At 36.9% G+C, this 19,978-nt stretch overlaps 1 protein-coding gene across 8 annotated transcripts in view; it reads right to left on the reverse strand.

Moving 5' to 3' along the window:
• Nucleotides 1-19,978, reverse strand: part of USP37 (ubiquitin specific peptidase 37) — an 85,494-nt gene that overhangs the window by 37,675 nt on the left and 27,841 nt on the right. For all 8 annotated transcript variants that reach the window (XM_024999419.2, XM_010802319.4, XM_024999416.2 and 5 more), the window contains 5 exons: nucleotides 18,525-18,609; nucleotides 10,744-10,905; nucleotides 2,062-2,193; nucleotides 1,778-1,901; nucleotides 754-944 (listed from right to left, as the gene is read on the reverse strand). In XM_024999419.2, the coding sequence (XP_024855187.1) occupies nucleotides 754-944; nucleotides 1,778-1,901; nucleotides 2,062-2,193; nucleotides 10,744-10,905; nucleotides 18,525-18,609 (694 nt within the window). The remainder of the gene's footprint in view (nucleotides 1-753; nucleotides 945-1,777; nucleotides 1,902-2,061; nucleotides 2,194-10,743; nucleotides 10,906-18,524; nucleotides 18,610-19,978) is intronic.

Raw genomic sequence — 19,978 nt, forward strand, 5'->3', positions numbered from 1 at the left:
GGGATTGGTACTTACTCTGTTGGCTCTCTGGTTCAGGTCTTGGAACTGTGCATGCATGTTCAGTTGCTTCAGTCGTGTCCGACTCTTTGTGACCCTATGGACTGTAGCCCACCAGGCTCCTCTGTCCATGGGATTTTCTAGGCAAGAATACTACAGTGGGTTGCCATGCCCTCCTCCATAGGATCTGGAGGGATTGAACCCACGTCTCTTGCATTGTAGGCGGATTCTTTACTGACTGAGCCACCAGGGAAACCCCCATATATAAAAAAGATTAAAAAGCATTGCAAAAATTAAAAATAATTTATATTTTAAAGTATTTTATAAAAAACACATTTTTAATAAAAACAATTTGGTTCAACAAAATAAACAACTAACAGGAGGGGGTCTTTTCAGGGCATGGGCACACACAAAAAGTAGAGAAAAATTAACCATTCAGTCAGCACTAAAGCATTTAACAAACTATTTAAGTTCGCTTTAGTTCTCACCCCATCACGCATTTTCATAGAAGATAGAGATAATGAACAAAGATATTTATACTCATGTTTCCCCATGACACAGGAATGAAGATAAGAATTATACCCTTTTAGAAGAGTTTGGACAGAGAAGTCTAGCGGGCTACAGTCCCAGTCCATGGGGTCGCAAAGAGTAGGACATGACTGAGCAACTAATACTCTCAGAGAAGAGTTTTAGTCATTTGCCATAAAGAATTAAAAGGAAAAAACGTGTTTTTTTTTTTTTTTAGAGATTACTTACACTTTACAGATGATGGAGTGCTGAACTTCAAACTCCAAATTAGTAATAACAGGGCAAGTGTATACTCTAGTAGCTGAAATATCTGGTGAATTTTCTTCTCCAGGAACAGGTTCAATCTTCCAAGTTTTATTTAATTTTTCCATATCTTCTTTCAGCTGGTCTAAGCACTGACTTAAAAATTCATGAGCATCCTAAGAAGGTATAATATCCTTAATCAGATCAAACCATTTCTTGCTACAATAATAGGTTAGTAACATTGTGATCTATAAAACTAAAGCACTTGGAAGTTAATAACATATGTGGAAAATGTCAGATTTACTCGAGTGCTTTAGTGTACATATTTTGTGAAAAACGACAACAAATGACAGATTTTACGCTCCTAATTATAAGTTAGAGTAGCATGACTAATAAGTGAATTGTTCCTTCATTTGTTTTTCAAAAAAGAGTGATTTTTCTAAAATAGGCTTTGTAACTAAAATAGTCTAAGGTCCTAAAATGGGGCAAATCACATCTATATTATTAAAATGATAAAATACACAGAATCATATTGAGCCTTACTGGAAGTCCTCCAACCTGTAATGAACACATGTATACAAATCTCATTTTAAAATAAAATTGCGATTTCCTTGGTGGTCCCGGGGTTAAGAATCTGCCTGCCAATGCAGGGGAGATTGGTTCAATCCCTGGCCTGGGGAACTAAGATCCCATATGCCGTGGGGCAACTTAAGTCCGTGCATCACATCTATCGAGCCCGTGACAGAGAGCCTGTGCTAGAGAGCCAGTGCTCCGCAATAAGAGAAGCCATCACAATGGGAAGCCTGCGCACTTCAACTACAGAGTAGCCCCTGTTTACCGTAACTAGAGAAAGCCCATTCTCAGCAACAAAGAACCTATGCACCATAAAAGACACCCAACATAGCCAAAAGTAGATAAATAATAAAATAATAAGATAAACTAAATTGGGTGACTAAAATCATCTCAATTTTCCTGATCTCTAAGGTGTTTAAAAACAATTAGTACTCACATTCTGCATATAACCAGAGAATCTCTCTGCTGTAGCTGAAATGGCATTTTTAACCTTCTTGAGTAAGTCTTTTTTGGTCTCTGAATTACAGATATCTTTTTTAACAAGCAAGTGTGCAAAGCGTCTGATAAAACAAAAGAGACAAGTTTAGTAGGTTTTATAGAACACTGGAAGGTATATTTTAAGGACTGCTAACAATGGCACATAAAATTTTAAGTATCTAAAACGCCATTTATTCTATAATTGATAGTTAAGAGGTAACTCAGTAAGTATATAACAATTACCTGATAAGTGCATTGAGTGGAATTTTCTTCCATGGGATACCTTGCTTGAGCAAGTCATTTGCAAATGATTGGAGTGAAAATAGAGATTGCAAAATAGCATTCATATAGCAGGTATTTCCCAAATTGGAGAAGCTGAAAATGAAAGAAATGGTACTTTTGAAGACAACAGTACTTCCTAAAGTATGTTCACTTGAGCAGGGGTCCTCCACTATAGTATGCATCAGAATCACCTGGAAGGCTTGTTAAACTACATTCTGCTGGGCCCCAACTCCAGAATTTCTGATTCTGTAGGTCTGGACAGGAAACGTGCTAAAATGTGCATGTCTAAAAGGGTCTCAGCTGATGCTGACGCTGCCGGTATGGAGACCACACTTAGAGAACCACCACAGTATAACATGATTACACTTTAGTTTCAACTCAAGGAAAATTCTGTTTTCAAATGAATGCTAAAAAGGATTGGGGACTTAGTCAGAACATATGTATGCTAAATGGGTACTGTCAAATATTATTCCAAAGTACACTGTTTTTTCCCCAAAGTTTGAAAAAAATGTTTATTTGTAAACATTCTCTAACTTTCAGAAAAGTTACACAGAAAAATATTTTTTACCCAGACTCACTAATTTGTTAACCCTTTTGTTACTATATGCTTTATCATTTAAACACCTCTCCCTATATATTTTTCCTGACCGATTTGAGAATAAGTTGCATAGATCATAGCCATTTAGCTCTAAATACTTCAGGATATATCTCACAAGAATAAGAATATTCGCTTATATAGCTAGAGTACAGTTACAAACATTGTAAAATTTAATGCTAACATAATACCTTTATCTAATACACTAAAAAGCCTCTTGATGAAAGTGAAGAGGAGAGTGAAGAAGTTGGCTTAAAGCTCAACATTCAGAAAACTAAGATCATGGCATCCGGTCCCATCACTTCATAGGAAATAGATGCGGAAACAGTGGAAACAGTGTCAGATCTTATTTTTTGGGGCTCCAAAATCACTGCAGATGGTGACTGCAGCCATGAAATTAAAAGATGCTTACTCTTTGCAAGGAAAGTTATGACCAACCTAGAAAGCATATTAAAAAGCAGAGACATAAAAACAAAACAAAACAAAAAAAAGCAGAGACATTACTTTGCCAACAAAGGTCCATCTAGTCAAGGCTATGGTTTTTCCACTAGTCATGTATGGATGTGAAAGTTGGACTGTGAAGAAAGCCAAGTGCCGAAGAATTGATGCTTTTGAACTGTGGTGTTGGAGAAGACTCTTGAAAGTCCCTTGGACTGCAAGGAGATCCAACCAGTCCATTCTAAAGGAGATCAGTCCTGGGTTCTTTGGAAGGAATGATGCTAAAGCTGAAACTCCAGTACTTTGGCCACCTCATGGGAAGAGTTGACTCATTGGAAAAGACTCTGATGCTGGGAGGGGTTGGGGGCAGGAGGAGAAGGGGATGACAGAGGATGAGATGGCTGGATGGCATCACTGACTCGATGGATGTGAGTTTGAGTGAACTCCGGGAGTTGGTGATAGATAGGGAAGCCTGGCATGTTGCGATTCATGGGGTCGCAGAGTTGGACACGACTGAGCGACTGAACTGAACTGAATATACTTTCTTTGATCCAATTTTCTCAACTGACCCAATGTTTCTTTATGTACTGTTTCTCCCTAAGCACAAAATTCAGTCCAGGATAACATAATGCAAAATTTAGTTTTCATGTCTCTTTAGTTTTCTTTAATCTGGAATGATTCTTCAGCTTTCACTTTCAAGACACTGACAATTTGTGCAGAATGCAGCACACCCCTCTGCTCCCCACACCGTGTGCCCCATCCATCCTGGTTAATGGAATGTTCCTCATATTGGGTTTGATATTTCCTTATGATAAGGTCAGCTCAGACTGAAGTCCACATAGTGATACATAATGCTACTGTGTCCTTCAAAGGGCATCACATTCAGAGGCACATAATATTTCTGTGTTGCTCATCAGTGATGTCAACTTTAAATACCCTTAAAAACTTCCACTTAAGACTGAGAAAGTATCAGGATCTGGAATATGACACAAAGAAAAACTGGACAACAGGGAGCACAGGACTGCAATCCTTAAGAGAAAGCAAGCAAATACTATCAGCCCTACCATTTACGTAGGGTTTCAGCCTGGAGGCAATTTGTAAACTAGAGTACAGGGGAGTTCAGGGAGTGGTACCCAAACAGAGCCCAGGAATCTTGCTGAGTTGAGTTGAAAGAAACTGGAGTTTGAGATGCTGAAGTTGTTAAGGTTTCTGGGACAGAGAATCTTGGAGAAAGGAACTGTACAAAGGAGGAGCTACAGAAATCTGCACAGGGGTCTGCTGGAGCATTAGACTTTCAAGCCAACTTGTGCATGCATAAGGTGAAACCCCAAGATAGCATGCAAGAAGAACTTCAAGGAAAAGAATGATTACTGGAAAGCTATTAGCCAAACACTTTCCAGAGCTCATGCAGAATCTAAGTTTTTAGGTTCCCAACAGTCAGAGTAGAGAGATGTAGATGAATTCATGGAGCATTAGTAGAGACCACAGAGGGCCCATGCTTCAAGAAAGGAATTAAATCAGCCTTAGAATAAAGACCATTTAAGATTCGACCCCAAAGAGCTTAAACACAAGTCTCAAAACAAACCCAACAGCAGACAGGGATATTAAAACAGCTATTATAAATATGCTTCAAGGATGTGAAGTATGTGATCAGGATGTATGTGATCAAGTACATCATCAAGGATGTGAAGTAAAACAAAAACACTAAGGAAAGAAATGAAGATATTAAAAACTGAATTTCAAGAAATGAAAAAAATATTTGAAATGAAATTTTATCAAATGAAACTAATAGCAAATTAAACACTGAAGAAGGAAATAGTGAATCTGAAGATACAGCAACATGAAATATCAATAAAGAAGTATCTACTTATCTTATATTTAATATACAATATATTACTTTTATAATTTAAAATAATTTCTATACTTAAAATACTGAATATATTGTATAACTATATTTTATATAGTATTTTAAATCTATATATATACATACATAAGCAAAGATACATGTCTTTTCTTATTTCCCCTTCTTTCTTACACAAAGGTAGATACTACTATATACTATTCAGCAATGTGGTTTTTTTTTAACTTACCAAAACACCCTTTGTTATTCAGGGTTTTTTTTCTGTTTCTTTCTAAATTACAGCCATACTAGCAGGTATAAAGTGGTACCTCACTTTGCTTTTAATTTCATACACCTACTTCTTACTTTCTTTACATTTTTTTTTCTTACAACCTCACAATTTTCCATTCCTTACAGGAATTTGACCCTTTCACCTAGTTATCAAATTTGTTGGATATTCTCTTATAATCCTTTTTATCTTAGTAATGTTGGTACAATGTACTTTCATTTTTTATTTTAGTGATTTGAGTCTTCATTCTTTTTTCTTTGCCTGTTTATCTAAAGATCTGTCAATTTTGTGGATCTTTTCAAGGAGGTAACTTTCATTTTCTCTATTATTTTTCTACTCTCCAGGCTGTTGATCTCTGCTCTAATTTTTATTATTCTCTTTCTTCAGCTAAATTTGGGCTTCATTTGTTATTCTTTTTCTAGTTCCCCAAAGTGTAAAGTTAGGTTATTAATTTGAGGTCATTAAAAAAAATCATAGTAAAATACATAAAACACAAAACTTACCAAAAAACCATTAAGTATACAGCTTACAAGGCATTAAGTACATTCACCACCATTCATCTCTGAATTTTTTCATCCTCCCAAACTGAAATTCTGTACCTATTAAACAATAATTCTTCATTACCCTTTCTCTGGCAACCACCATTCTACTTTCTGACCCTACAAATCTGTCTACTCTAGGTAATCCATTTAAGTGGAATCATATAGTATTTGTCCTGCGGTGACTGGTTTCATCTAGCATAATGAGTAGGTTCACGGTTCATTCACACTGTAGCAAGTGTCAGAATTTCTTTCCTTTTTAAGGATGAACAGTATTCCATTGTATGTATATATTAATAACACATTTTGTTTACCTACTCATTCACTGGTAGACACTTAGGCTGCTTCCACCTTTTGACTATTGTTTATAATGCTGTTATTAATATGGATGTACAAACATCTGTTCACATCACGGCTCTTAATTATTTCAGATATATGTGCTGGATCGCATGGTAAATCTACTCTTAATTCTTTGAAGAACTGTCATACTATTTTCAATGGAGAAGGTGATGGCACCCCACTCCAGTACTCTTGCCTGGAAAATCCCATGGATGGAGGAGCCTGGTAGGCTGCAGACCATGGGGTCACAAAGAGTCAGACACGACTGAGCGACTTGACTTTCACTTTTCACTTCCATGCATTGGAGAAGGAAATGGCAACCCACTCCAGTGTTCTTGCCTGGAGAATCCCAGGGACAAGGGAGCCTGATGGGTTGCCATCTATGGGGTCGCACAGAGTCGGACACAACTGAAGCTACTTAGCAGCAGCAATAGCAGCAAGGGTCACTTAATAGGGTTTTTAGAATTTCTAGTTGGAAGTTACATTTTTAATATTTAGTTTCATGTTTATTATCCAGTTTCATTTCACTGTGGTCAAAAGATGGTGGCTGTCCCATTTCTACATTATGGGGTCTCCTGATTTTTCCTTTGTGCCCTATGATTACTTTTTGTGAGTGCTCCATATGTGCTTGAAAAGGTCTATACTCTATGATCAGAGTATGGCATTTACTATTTTCTGCAGATCTATCTGATGATGTTTTTTATCTTTTATGTCCTTAAATATTCTATTTTATCAGCTATTAGGACTGCAACCTCTGCTTTCTTAACTGTTTCCATCAGACGGCCAAATTGCTTTCCCTCCCTTTATCTTACAACTTTAAAAATCACTGTTCTAGGTATATCTCTAGTATACAGCATAGAGTTGGTTTTGCTTTCTGAGCTAATTTGAAAATATTTTTCTATTAGATGTGTCAGCCCATTTACATTTCTTGATGTGACAAATACATTTGGACTCAACTGTGTCACATTGGTATATTTTACTTCTTTATCTGGTGTTTTAGAGATATCTTGATTTTAAAAAAGGTTTTTTTAAAAAGTGGTTATATCTGTATTTGTACTTTTTTATAGTGCTCATTAATTCTTTTTTTTTTTTTTACTATCTAATCTGTCCATTTTAAATAGTACTTTTTGACTTGCACTTACTACTGATGACAGTCAATTTAGTTATTCTACTTTTCTTTCTCTCTGCTTCCATTTTTAGTTACAATCATACTCCTTTGTCATAAGAGATAATATCTATATGTCATCCTTATATACTGGTGTTTCCACTATTGTTTTAGTCTTATCTCTACAACTGAATATATGAAATATTCACCATCTATCTTTTGCCAGTATCTCCTTCATTACCTCTTGGCTGGATGAAGCTCATACCCTATAGAGACCTCAGGAAGAGCTTATGTGCACATTATTCCAAGTTCTTCCACTTTAAAACTTATTTTTTCCTAGCCCACATACCTGACAGCTTAGATTGGCATATCTGTTTATCCTTTCTTTCATCAAGTTTCTTGAAAATGATGTTCTTTTTTCATCTGCTTTTAATGCTGACTGAGAAGTCTATTCCTCTTCCCCTCACAAATTATTTCATCTTTTGACTCAAGGCACTGAGGGTTTTTCCTCATCTTTAAAGTCATACTTGTACTAAGATGTGTCTTATTCATTCAATATTCCAGGTACTTGGAGGGCTCTTTGAATATATAAATTCAGTAATTTTATTTCTGAAAATTTTATTTCAAAGTTTTCTTGGGTTATGGTTGTAAATACTAATTCTGTTTCACTGTCAGGATTTTTTTTTCCTTCAGAGATTCTAATTATATGTGCCATGGGACCTTCCTTGTCTGTTTTCTAATTCAACCACTTCCTCACTGACCGCTTATACTTCTTTATCTTATTTTCCTCCTTGTTTTTTCCTTCAAAGTCCCTTATTAAATTTTCATTTGAACTTATTTTCCCTTGGGGAACTTTCATTTAGACTTAATTTTTGATATGATGTTGTCTTTCTTCCTCTCTCTCTTTTGTGTTCAAGCAACTGTCATTTCTTCCTGCTTGCCCATTCTGATTGTGGGTTAGAATTATTGATTTATGGTGCTTTTTTTCATATCTTCAAATGCTTATTTGAGGATATTTAATTCAGTTTTGAGTGCTATATAACAATTTTCTTGCAGTTTATATTGGTTTTTGGAGCAGAATTTTTACTGGACTAAATATTTTGATTCGTATTTCTGTTTTTCACTTCTAGTCTGTACAGAGGTGGCCTGTTTTTTAACATTTGTATTCATTTTGTGGATCTGGTGACTAATTCAAGCACATCCTCTTCTGTTAGTTTAACAAAGTGTACTTTCCTTAATGGGTCGTGGTGGTGGTAGAAGAATTACCAGATGATCCAGCAGTCTTACTCCTGGGGATATATCTAGACAAAACTATAATTAAAAAAGACACATGCAGCCCTATGTTCACAGTAGCACTATTCACAGTAGCCAAGACACAGAAACAAACCCAATGTCCACTGACAGATGAATGGATAAAGAAAATGTGCTGTGTGTGTGTATATATATATGACTACTACTCAGCCATAAAAAAGAATGAAATAATGCCATATGCAGCAACACAGATACAACTAGAGATTATCACACTAAGTGAAGTAAATCAGAAAGGGAAAGACAAATGCCATATGATATTACTCATATGTGGAATCGAAAATATGTCACAAATTAACCATGAAACAGAGTCATGGTCATAAACAACATCTGGTGGTTGCCAAGGGGAGGGATAGAGTTGGAAGTTGGGGTCAGCAGATCTAAGCTATTATATACAGAAAGGATGAACAGCAAGGTCCTACTTGCTGTTATTGAATATAGCACAGGAAGCTATATTCAATATCCTATGATAAACCATATGGAAAAGAAAATCTTAAATATGTATAACTGAATCATTATGCTGTATAGCAGAAATTAACACAACACTGTAAATCAACTATACTTCAATTAAAAATTTTCTTTTTCTTTTATATTTATGTAAGATGACTGATAGTCACTAAACTTACTGTGGTAATCATTTCATGATATACATGAGTCAAATTATTATGCTGTACAATTTAACCTTATACAGTGCTGTATGTCAATTATACTGCAATAAAGCTGGAAGGAAAAAAATGCAAGAGGGCTCCAACTGCCTAGATTCACTATTAGTGTATTACAACACCTCAAGTAAGTTAATTAATTCCTCTAAGCCTTAGTTGTGCTGTGCCATGTGTAGGCGCTCAGTCACATCTGACTCTTTGCAACCCCATGGACTGTAGCCCGCCAGGCTCCTCTGTCCATGGGATTCTCCAGGTTAAGAATACTGGAGAGGGTTGTCATGCCCTCCTCCAGGGGATCTTCCAACCAAGGGATAGAACTCAGGTCTCGAACCCAGGTCTCCTGCCCTGTAGGCAGATTCTTTACCATCTGAGTCACCAGGGAAGACCAAGAATACTGGAATGGGTCTCCTATCCCTTCTCCAGGGAATTTCCCCGACCCAGTAATTGAGCCAGGGTCTCCTGCATTGCAGGTGGATTCTTTGCCAGCTGAGCTACCAGGGAAGCACAAGCCTTACTCCATTAATCTACAAAAACAGATTTTTAAATACATCTAGCTCAGAGAGCTACTGTGAGGATTTAAAGACAAAATTCATTGAAACACAGTTTCTGGCACATAACAAACACTTTAGCTATGATTGATATTATTATTATAGCTATTATACCATGATCTCATTTTTTATGGTTAATAAAAATATAAGCATGAAGGGGCTGGGAAAGAGAAAAATAAAATTAATACTGAAGTATCTAAGGAGATGGATGAAGTATATGAGATTTAAGAATATGCATTTTCTGCTTTATGATGTTTCATATATATATACACATTTGGAGGAGCCTGGTGGGCTACAGTCCATGGGGTCGCTAAGAGTCGGACACAACTGAGCGACTTCATTTTCACTTTTCACTTTCATGCACTGGAGAAGGAAATGGCAACCCACTCCAGTGTTCTTGCCTGGAGAATCCCAAGGACGGGGAAGCCTGGTGGGCTGCCGTCTATGGGGTCGCACAGTCGGACACAACTGAAGCGACTTGGCAGCAGGAGCAGCATACATTTACACAGAAACACACACACACGTGTATTTTGTTTTCAAGTCCAAAAATCAGAGACCAGATAATGAACGGAACTTCATGGATGTGATAAATCTTTAATAAGTGAAAAAATATTTGAGAACTATAATTTATGACTCTTTTAATCATTTTTTTACACCAAGTAAAAGGGCTTCCCAGGTGGTGCTAGTGGTAAAGAACTGGTCTGCCAATACAGCAGATGTAAGAGACCAATATAGCAGATGTAAGACATATGGGTTTGATCTCTGGGTCAGGAAGATCCCCTGGAGGAGGGCATGGCAACCCACTCCAGTATTCTTGCCTGGAGAATCCCCATGGACAAAGGAGCCTGGTGGGCTACAGTCCACGGGGACACAAAGAGTCGGACACAACTAGAGAGATTTAGCATGCACACATACCAAGTAAAACATACTTCCGTTGAATCACTTTATAAAAAGAAAGCAAAATAAAATAATTTACCTACCCCTGCAGTTGCTGCTGTTGGTGAGAGGAAAGGGGCACTCTTGGCTTGTTCCAGCCAGTGTAATCCTGGTTACACCTCAGTTTTTTAACAGAAAGAGGAGCTGGCTGAGGAAGAAATCCCAAACTTCTTTTGGCAGATGGAGTTTGGCTTGAAATATTAGTCCTATGAAAAAGAAAAAATAATGAAGAAACAAAACAAATTTGAATACTGCTTTCTTCCCCTACTAGATTCAGAGAAGTCAATGTCTAGGGGAAAGTAAATGTCCTAAATTTGAGGAAATATCAGTAATAATGATCACTTGGGAAAAAAATTTCACAAATGTAAATTAGCAAATCTGGTGACAGGGAGCTGAAGAGGCAAATAATATGGTAATGTACAATCAAAATAAGCCAAGTTAATGGCTTGAGAAAAAATAGTTTTACTTTTTTATTCACTTGTATCCACTTGATGGCTATCATACATCAGTTTACCTAGTCTTGAAAACCTTTAGGCAGTGAACTCTTTCCACTATTATGCAACATATATTCTTACCCAATCTCCTTGAGAACTTATTCTGATTTATATGCTTAGCAGTGAAAATGTTAGGAATATTTCTAATTTTCATTTAAAATTTTCCTAGCTAATGACTGTTTCCCAAAAATGCTGTACCAATTTATATTTCCACCAATAAAGAATTTCCCCCAATGGAGAATTTCCCCTTTTCACATAGTCTCCGTTACAGTATTATCCCTCTAATGAATGGAACATGATTTCATTGTTATTTTATAATTTCCTCATTATTACCTAAGTTGAACATATCAGTCTTTCTTTATGGTTTCAATTTCTGTCTTAAGAATCATTCTATAAAGTAAGGTCAGAGAAATGGTTTCCTATATGCTTTTAACAATTTAAAATCTTGTTTTCCCTCCTATTCAGGTCTTTAATCTGCCTGGACATTTACTTTTTGCATCCTATAAAGCAGGAATATGATACACTTTTTTATAAGGAAAAACCAACTGTACTCGAACAACTTACTATGTGCCAAGGACATCTGTTAGCCACTGTTTAGTTTTTTACTTAAAAAAACAAAACAAAACTGTGAAATAGAATAGAAAAGTCCAATGTGTAGCACAGTTGTTTAAAGTGTGGAGCTTAACATATTTTTATAAAGCAAACACATAAGTAACAACTATTAATGTCAAAAACCTCCAAGTGCCCCTTCCCAATCACAACCCTGAAGTTATCATTAGCTTTCTATCAGCTTTATTCGTTACTATGTACTCCTATACACTATAGTTTGGACAAGACAAATGTATATTTTTTCATCCTTCTGTTTTCAACCTTTCTCCATCTTTATACTGCAGTTGTCTTTTAAATAGCATATAGATTATTATTCTTCCTTTAAAATCCAGTCTTTTACTGAAACATTTAGTGTATTTATACTTAGTGTCATTACTGATGTAGGTTAATAACCTAACACCCTTGGTTTACTAATTATATCATGTGTCATTTCTGAGTCAGTATTTATTAATTTTTCTCTTCCTTATGAGTTGTTTTTTCCTGTTTCTTTGTACACTTCATAATATTTTCTTGGATCCCAGACACTGTGAATTTTATCTTGTGGGGTATTGGATACTTTTTATTTCTATAAACATTCTCAAATTTTGTTCTGGGATGTGGTTAGGTTACCCAGAAACAGTACAATGTTGGATTTAAGGTCTGTTATCTGGAAGCAGAGCAGCAATTCGTCTAGGGAAAGTTTTTCCTCATTAATGAGGCAAGTCTTTTTGTAGGCATTCAAACTGCCATTAGGGAACAGGAACTATGCCTGGCTTTATGTATATTCTAAGTATCATCCACTTAGATCCTTTAGGGTGGTTCTTTCCCTGGCCTTGACCAGTCTCCTCACCTGCATATGCTGCTCAGCACTAAAAATGAATACTCAAGGGGGACTCTGCAAAAATTCCTTCTTTGTGTAGCTTTCCCTTCTGGTACTCCGCTCTGTGAATTCTAGCCACCTTGCATTCCCTAGTTTCCTAGCTCCGCTTCCTCAACTCAGGAAGAGCCCAGGACTGGCTCTGCCTGGTTCCCCCTCCCTGTGTGGCAACCTAGAAACTTTCACTAGCAAGCAAGCTAACATAGTCATAAGGCTAATTTGTTTCCCATCTCTCAGGGATCACTGTCCTTCACTGATTCATGTCCAATGTCTTGAGATGCAATGTTTCACATAGTTTGTCCAGTTCTTGGTTGTTTAAGGAAGGAGGATAATGTGGTCCTTGACAGTCCATCTTGGACAGAAGTGGAAGTCATCTTTAACTTTTTAATATGTCTAAGTTAATGCCAAAAATGTCCTTTTCATCATAGGGGACTGGAAAGCAAAAGTAAGAAGTCAAAAGATACCTAGAGTAACGTTTGGCCTTGGAGTACAAAATGAAGCAGGGCAAAGTCTAACAGAGTTTTGCCAAGAGAATGCACTGGTCATAGAAAACATCTTCTTCCAACAACACAAGAGACGACTATACACATGGACACCACCAGATGGTCAATACTGAAATCAGATTGATTATATTCTTTGCAGCAGAAGATGAAGGAGCTCTATACAGTCAGCAAAACAAGAATGGGAGGTGAGTGGTTCAGATCATGAACTTCTTATTGTCAAATTCAGACTTAAATTGATGAAAGTAGGGAAAATCACTAGATCATTCAGGTATGACCGAAATCAAATCCCTTACGATTATACAGTGGAAATCACAAATAGATTCCAGGGATTAGATTGACAAATAGATTGCAGGGATTAGATCTGATGGACAGAGTACCTGAAGAACTACAGAAGACAGAGGTTCGTGACATTGTACAAGAGGTGGTGATCAAAACCATCCCCAAGAAAAGAAATGCAAAAAGGCAAAATGGTTGTCTTAGGAGGCCTTACACATAGCTGAGAAAAAAAGAGAAGTGAAAGGCAAAGGAGAAAAGGAAAGATATAAGCATCTGAATAGAGTTCCAAAGAATAGCAAGGAGAGATAAGAAAGCCCTCCCAAGTGAACAGTGCAAAGAAATAGAGGAAAACAACAGAAAGGGAAAGACTAGAGATCTCTTCAAGAGAGTCAGAGATACCAAGGGAACATTTCATGCAAAGATGGGCATAGTAAGGGACAGAAAAGGTATGGACCTAACAGAAGCAGAATATACTAAGAAGTGGCAAGAATACACAGAAGAACTATACAAAAAAGATCTTCATGACCCAGATAACCATGATGGTGTGATCTCTCACCTAGAGCCAGACATCTTGGAATGTGAAATCAAGTGGCCTTTAGGAAGCATCACTACAAACAAAGCAAGTGGAGGTGATGGAATTCCAGTTGAGCTAATTCAAATCCTAAAAGATGATGCTGTGAAAGTGCTGCACTCAATATGTCAGCAAATTTGGAAAATTCAGCAGTAGCCACAGGACTGGAAAAGGTCAGTTTTCATTAAAATCCCAAAGAAGAGCAATGCCAAAGAATGTTCAAACTACTGCACAATTGGACTTATTTCACATGCTAGCAAAGTAATGCTCAAAATTCTCCAAGCCAGGCTTCAAGAGTACGTGAACCGAGAACTTCCAGATATTCAAGTTGGATGTAGAAAAGGTAGAAGAAACAGAGATCAAATTGCCAACATCTGTTGGATCATCAAAAAAGCAAGAGAGTTCCAGAAAAACATCTCCTTCTGTTTTACTGATGTTGCCAAAGCCTTTGACTATGTAGATCACAACAAACTGTGGAAAATTCTTCATGAGATGGGAATAACAGACCACCTTACCTACCTCCTGAGAAATCTATACGCAGGTCAAGAAGCAACAGTTAAAAAAAAAAAAGTTAAAAAAAAAAGTTAAAAAAAAAAAGTTAAAAAAAAAAAAAAAAAAAAAGAAGCAACAGTTAGAACTGGACATGGAACAACAGACTGGTTCAAAACTGGGAAAGGAGTACGTCAAGGCTGTATACTGTTACCCTGCTTATTTAACTTATATGCAGAGTACATCATGCGAAATGCTGGGCTGGATGAACCATAAGGTGAAATCAAGATTGCCAGGAGAAATAGCAATACACAAATGACACCACCCTTATGGCAGAAAGCAAAGAACTAAAGAGCCTCTTGATAAAGGTGAAAGAGGAGCATGAAAAAGCTGGCTTAAAACTCAGCATTCAAAGAACTAAGATAATGGTATTCAGTCCCATCACCTCACAGCAAACAGATGGGGAAACAATGGAAACTGTGACAGACTTTATTTTCTTGGACTTCAAAATCACTGCAGATGGTGAACGCCGCCATGAAATTTAAAAAGATGCTTGATCCTTGGAAGAAAAGGTACGACCAACCGAGAGAATATATTAAAAAGCAGAGCCATTACTTTGCTGTAAAGGTCTGTGTCATCAAAGCTGTGACTTTTGCAGGAAAATCAATTCTGAATATTCATCGGAAGGACTAATGCTTAAACTCCAATATTTTGGCCACCTGAGACAAAGAGCCAACTCATTAGAAAAGACCCTGATGCTGGGAAAGATTGAAGGCAGGAGAAGGGGACGATAGAGGACAAGATGGTTGGATGGCATCACGGACTCAAGGCATATGAGTTTGCACAAGCTCCAGGAAATGTTGAGGGAGGCCTGGTGTGCTGCAGTCCACAGGGGCTGCAACGAGTTGGACACAAATGAGAGACTGAACAACAACAAAGTTAACTGTGGCCTCCTCTCAAACAAAATAAGGAACTTAAAATGTTTTAATTTCCCATACTCTTCTCCACTCATTTATTGTAACCTCTTATTAGTATACTATTCTGTTAATCTTTTGTTTTCAATCCTAATCATTTTTATAAAAACTATTAAAAATATATTTAGATGCATAATAAGTCTGTAAAGATATTAGTAATAGCAGTTGCCTCCTTAAAGAAAATGAACAAGTAGGAGTTAGGAGAGATATACTTTTCACTGCATGCACTCTGTAGCTTCTGAAGTTTCTACCTTATTATGCCCTTATTACTTCTACAAAAGAATAAATTTTAAAGGTACTTAATTTTTAAATATGCTTAAAATTTTTTTTGCTCACTGATTTTTCCTACTTCTACTCCTCCCTTTGTTCACTTTTCTTCTTGCTAAATAAATTCTGTCCTTGCATTTTTGGATTAAAATTTAACTGGATGTGTAATTCTTTGATATCATCTGTCCCTACTGTTGCTGATGTCAGTCTGTTTTCGTTTTATAGATGATATTTTTGTTTCTGGCAGCTTTTAAAAATTTCTTAACCCATCATCTTCCACAATGTAGATTTAAAAAATATGTATCCGCTGTTTGGCATTTGTTGAGGCTTTTCAGTGTGGACTTTCATCATTTTCATCCAGTACTTCTTTGACAAATTTCCTTCCTTTATTCTCCTTAGTCTATTTTTTTTTTGTCCAAAATGCTATTAAGACATAGTTAAGTTCAGTCGCTCAGTCATGTCTGACTCTTTGCGACCCCATGAACCACAGCATGCCAGGCCTCCCTGGCCATCACCAACTCCCCGGAGTTCACCCAAACCCACGTCCATTGAGTTGGTGATGCCATCCAACCATCTCATCCTCTGTCGTTCCCTTCTCCTCCTGCCCTCAATCTTTCCCAGCATAGACGGTTAAAAAAGAAAAAAATGGAGGGTAGACCAAGAAGCCCTACATAAATCTTTTTTATAAATTCATAGATTTTTAATGAATTTGAAATAAATTTTCCATAAATCTTTTTAAATAAAATTCATTGCATTTATAATCTCCTCTTTATCTATGCTACATCCTATGATCATGCATTTTTGCTTGTTTAGTAGCTGTCTCAGTCTGGACCTCTAATCTGCACAGGACTTTATATCAGGGGTTCAGAATTTTTGCCCCTACATAGGGAACATTAAAGCAGATACCAATTAGTGCAAACCCCATTTTTGGATATTTGCTTTCTATCAGGCTTCCCCAGTGGCTCAGTGGTAAAGAAACTGCCTGCAATGTGGGAGACGTGGGTTTGATCCCTGGGTCGGGAAGAGCTCCTGAAGGAGGGAATGGCAACCCACTCCAGCATTTTTGCTGGGAAAATCCTATGGACAAACGAGCCTGGTGCACTACAGTCCATAGGGTTTGCAAAGAGTTGGACACAACTGAAGTGACTGAGCACAAGTAGAGGGAGCGTCAGGTAAGCAGCATATTTAAGGTTCCATACGTAGGCAGTTACATAGAAGTGTTTGGGCTTGGTTTACTAGCACAATGGAGAGGGAATTGGCACCCACTCCAGTATCCTTGCCTGGAGAATCTCATGGATGGGGCAGCCTGTTGGGCTGCAGTCCATGGGGTCGCAAAGAGTCGGGCATGACTGGGAGACTAACACTTACTTACCAGCACAGAGGGCAGTTTGAGATATCCAGCTTCATGTATCTTCAGATAAGAAATCAGGTTCTGATTGGGGGTCATGTTCAGTTTCCAACCTCATGTTGGTTTTGAAGACCCAGCCCTAAATACTTGACTCCAGCCTGGGTTTTATACGTGCTTTATGGCTTCAGCCTTTACTCAGCATTATTTTTCTTACCAGTCTGAAAATTTTCATCTTATCTTTGAGGGTAGTTTTGTATTAAAAGAAATTTTTATTTCTTCAATAATTCCTGTGTGCAATGAATATGCTCACTCTATTACTTTGAAAAGAAATCTGTATTGTATTTAAACAGCTGAAAACCAAATTTAGTTTTTTTTCAACTTGGATTCCTTTAAGATTCTTCTAATAAGCAGAAATATATTAAGCTTCCTCTTTTAAATTCAAAGAGTAAACCATTGCATTCATAAAGTGCTCGAAAGATTCCACCCAAGGCTGAGTATATCTAATATCAAATTCTTTAACTCACCTTAATCATTTAACACAAATAATCTAGGTGTTTTTACCACTTTGAATTAAATTCTAGCAAAAAATAAAATATGACTTAACTGGTCATTATCTATGAGTGGTCATTATGCTATATAATAGCGCATTTATACTCTCACTTTTTACAACTGCCCTTCTGTGTGGCAATCTATGAACACATCTCTTTGACAAGTGCTTAGCAGTTGTCTCATATATTCATACTCAATAAACCTCAAAAATTTAACCTACATCTCTGTGTGTCAGTAGCTCAGCTGTGTCCGACTCTGCAACTCCACGGACTGTAGCCCACTAGGCTCCTCTGTCCATGGAATTCTACAGGCAAGAACACTGGAATGGGTTGCCATTTCCTTTTCCAGGGGACCTTCCTGACCCAGGATCAAACCTGGGTCTCCTGCATTGCAGGCAGATTCTTTACCATCTGAGCTGTATTTCTAGAATCACCAAATTAAATTTCTGACTAGCCTTTTCCAGTAAAAGATACTAAGGTGAAACTTTTTGCTCTTTTAGGAAAACACCTTAAATTCTGGTAGGTAGCTTAACAAACATGCAAGCAATAAAGGCAATTTTAAAATGTCTCAGTGGGGAATTACTTTACTTGGGATAATGGAAAATACACTGGTCTAGAATCTGATCACATTGCCAGTCAAAACCTGTGGCCTCAGGACAAGTCTTCCTAGACATCAGGTTTATACACGTGTTGAAAAACATAAAAAGGAATAGTTTGAACTAAAACACTTCTAGAGTACCCTGTAACTAAAATGTCATGAATCTGTAATTTTCATCTATGTTGTTAAAAACACTGGTATTCATTTAGAGCACAACACATAGATCCTCCCATCATTTAATATTCTGAAGAAAGCTCTTTAAGTTCTCACAAGGCATATAGTCAGTGCATACCTGTCTAAGTTAGTGCTGCCAGGAGAATAGTCCTTGGCTGCAGTTCTGCTACCATAAAAAGATGACGACTGCAAAGGTAGAAGCCCTAAAAAAATGAACAGACACAGGAAAAATTTAACTCCTAAATCAACCATTCAAGTTCATTTAATAATAAAATTACGCATTGGGCTTGTTTATATTTAACTCTATTTTCCCCTTTCTTTTCATCAAAGTAATACATACATATTATGCATGTCTGAAGAGCAAACGCTGTGAAAAAGTTTATAAGAGGTTACAAAAGAATACTCTCTAGTCCTAAAGCTCCACAAATTTTTCTCCCAATTTCTAACCAGTTTTTGAAATTCAGTTTCTCTGATTTCCTCCATAACATTAGGTACAATTTGTATAACATTTGTATAATTTCTCAATTTATTAATTTTAAACAGCATCAGCTGGCTCCCTCAAGAAAAATTAGAATTTCTCATTTTTATCACCTCTACTCTTCTTCTCTTCTCTCCAACCAATTATCAGTTGTGTTATTTTATTATTTTATTTATTTTTTGTCTGTGGCTTGTGAGATCTTAGTTCCTCGACCAGGGATTGAACTCCAGCCAATGACAGTGAAATCACCAGGTCCTGACCACTGGATTACTTAGGAACTCCCCATCAGTTGTGTTACTTGAGTTCTACTGATGAACTTTGCAATGTTAACCTAACACACTTAAAACTCTCTACATTTTGTTCCATGAAACTTTTTACCACCTGACCCCTTATACTTTCCTCTCTCTCTCCTCTTCCACATCAACACTTGTAAGATGTACCATTACTTCAACAGTATTAAGTATTAATGCATCTGTTAACTATTAATACATCTTTAAGTATTCTGTTTTCTAACTATAGTGAAAGTGAAAGTGAAGTTGCTCAGTCGTGTCCGACTCTTTGCGACCCCATGGACTGTAGCCTACCACGCTTCTCTGTCCAGGGGATTTCCAGGCAAGAGTACTGGAGTGGGTTGCCATTTCCTTCTCCAGAGGATCTTCCCGACCCAGGGATTGAACCTGGGTCTCCTGCATTGTAGGCAGACGCTTTACTGTCTGAGCTACCAGGGAAGTCCTTTCTAACCATAGGTTGATTGTAAAAGCTGAAAACCAAAAAACAGAATTTATATAATGAATTATTACTTCAGAAGTGATAATTATATTAGAGCTTTCTCTTTCTGTCAGAGTCTAATTTATATATGTCTGAACCCCTAAAAGGAGACTGTTTCTAGAGTCCAGATGAAATGAATTCTCTCCAACTCCCAATTTATCAAAATCATGCCATATTTTAGCTTTCTTCAATTTCAAGTTAAATACAATATTCAAATCAATACTAGATACATGAGTCTCTAAGAAGTTCAGAGGACCAGAATGATGCTAAGTATAGGAAGCAGCAATAAAAATTCAGAGACAATCTTTTAGTTTTTGTTAAAAACA

The sequence above is a fragment of the Bos taurus genome, chromosome 2 (genome assembly GCF_002263795.3).
Source record: "Bos taurus isolate L1 Dominette 01449 registration number 42190680 breed Hereford chromosome 2, ARS-UCD2.0, whole genome shotgun sequence".
Classification (NCBI taxonomy): domain Eukaryota; kingdom Metazoa; phylum Chordata; class Mammalia; order Artiodactyla; family Bovidae; genus Bos; species Bos taurus.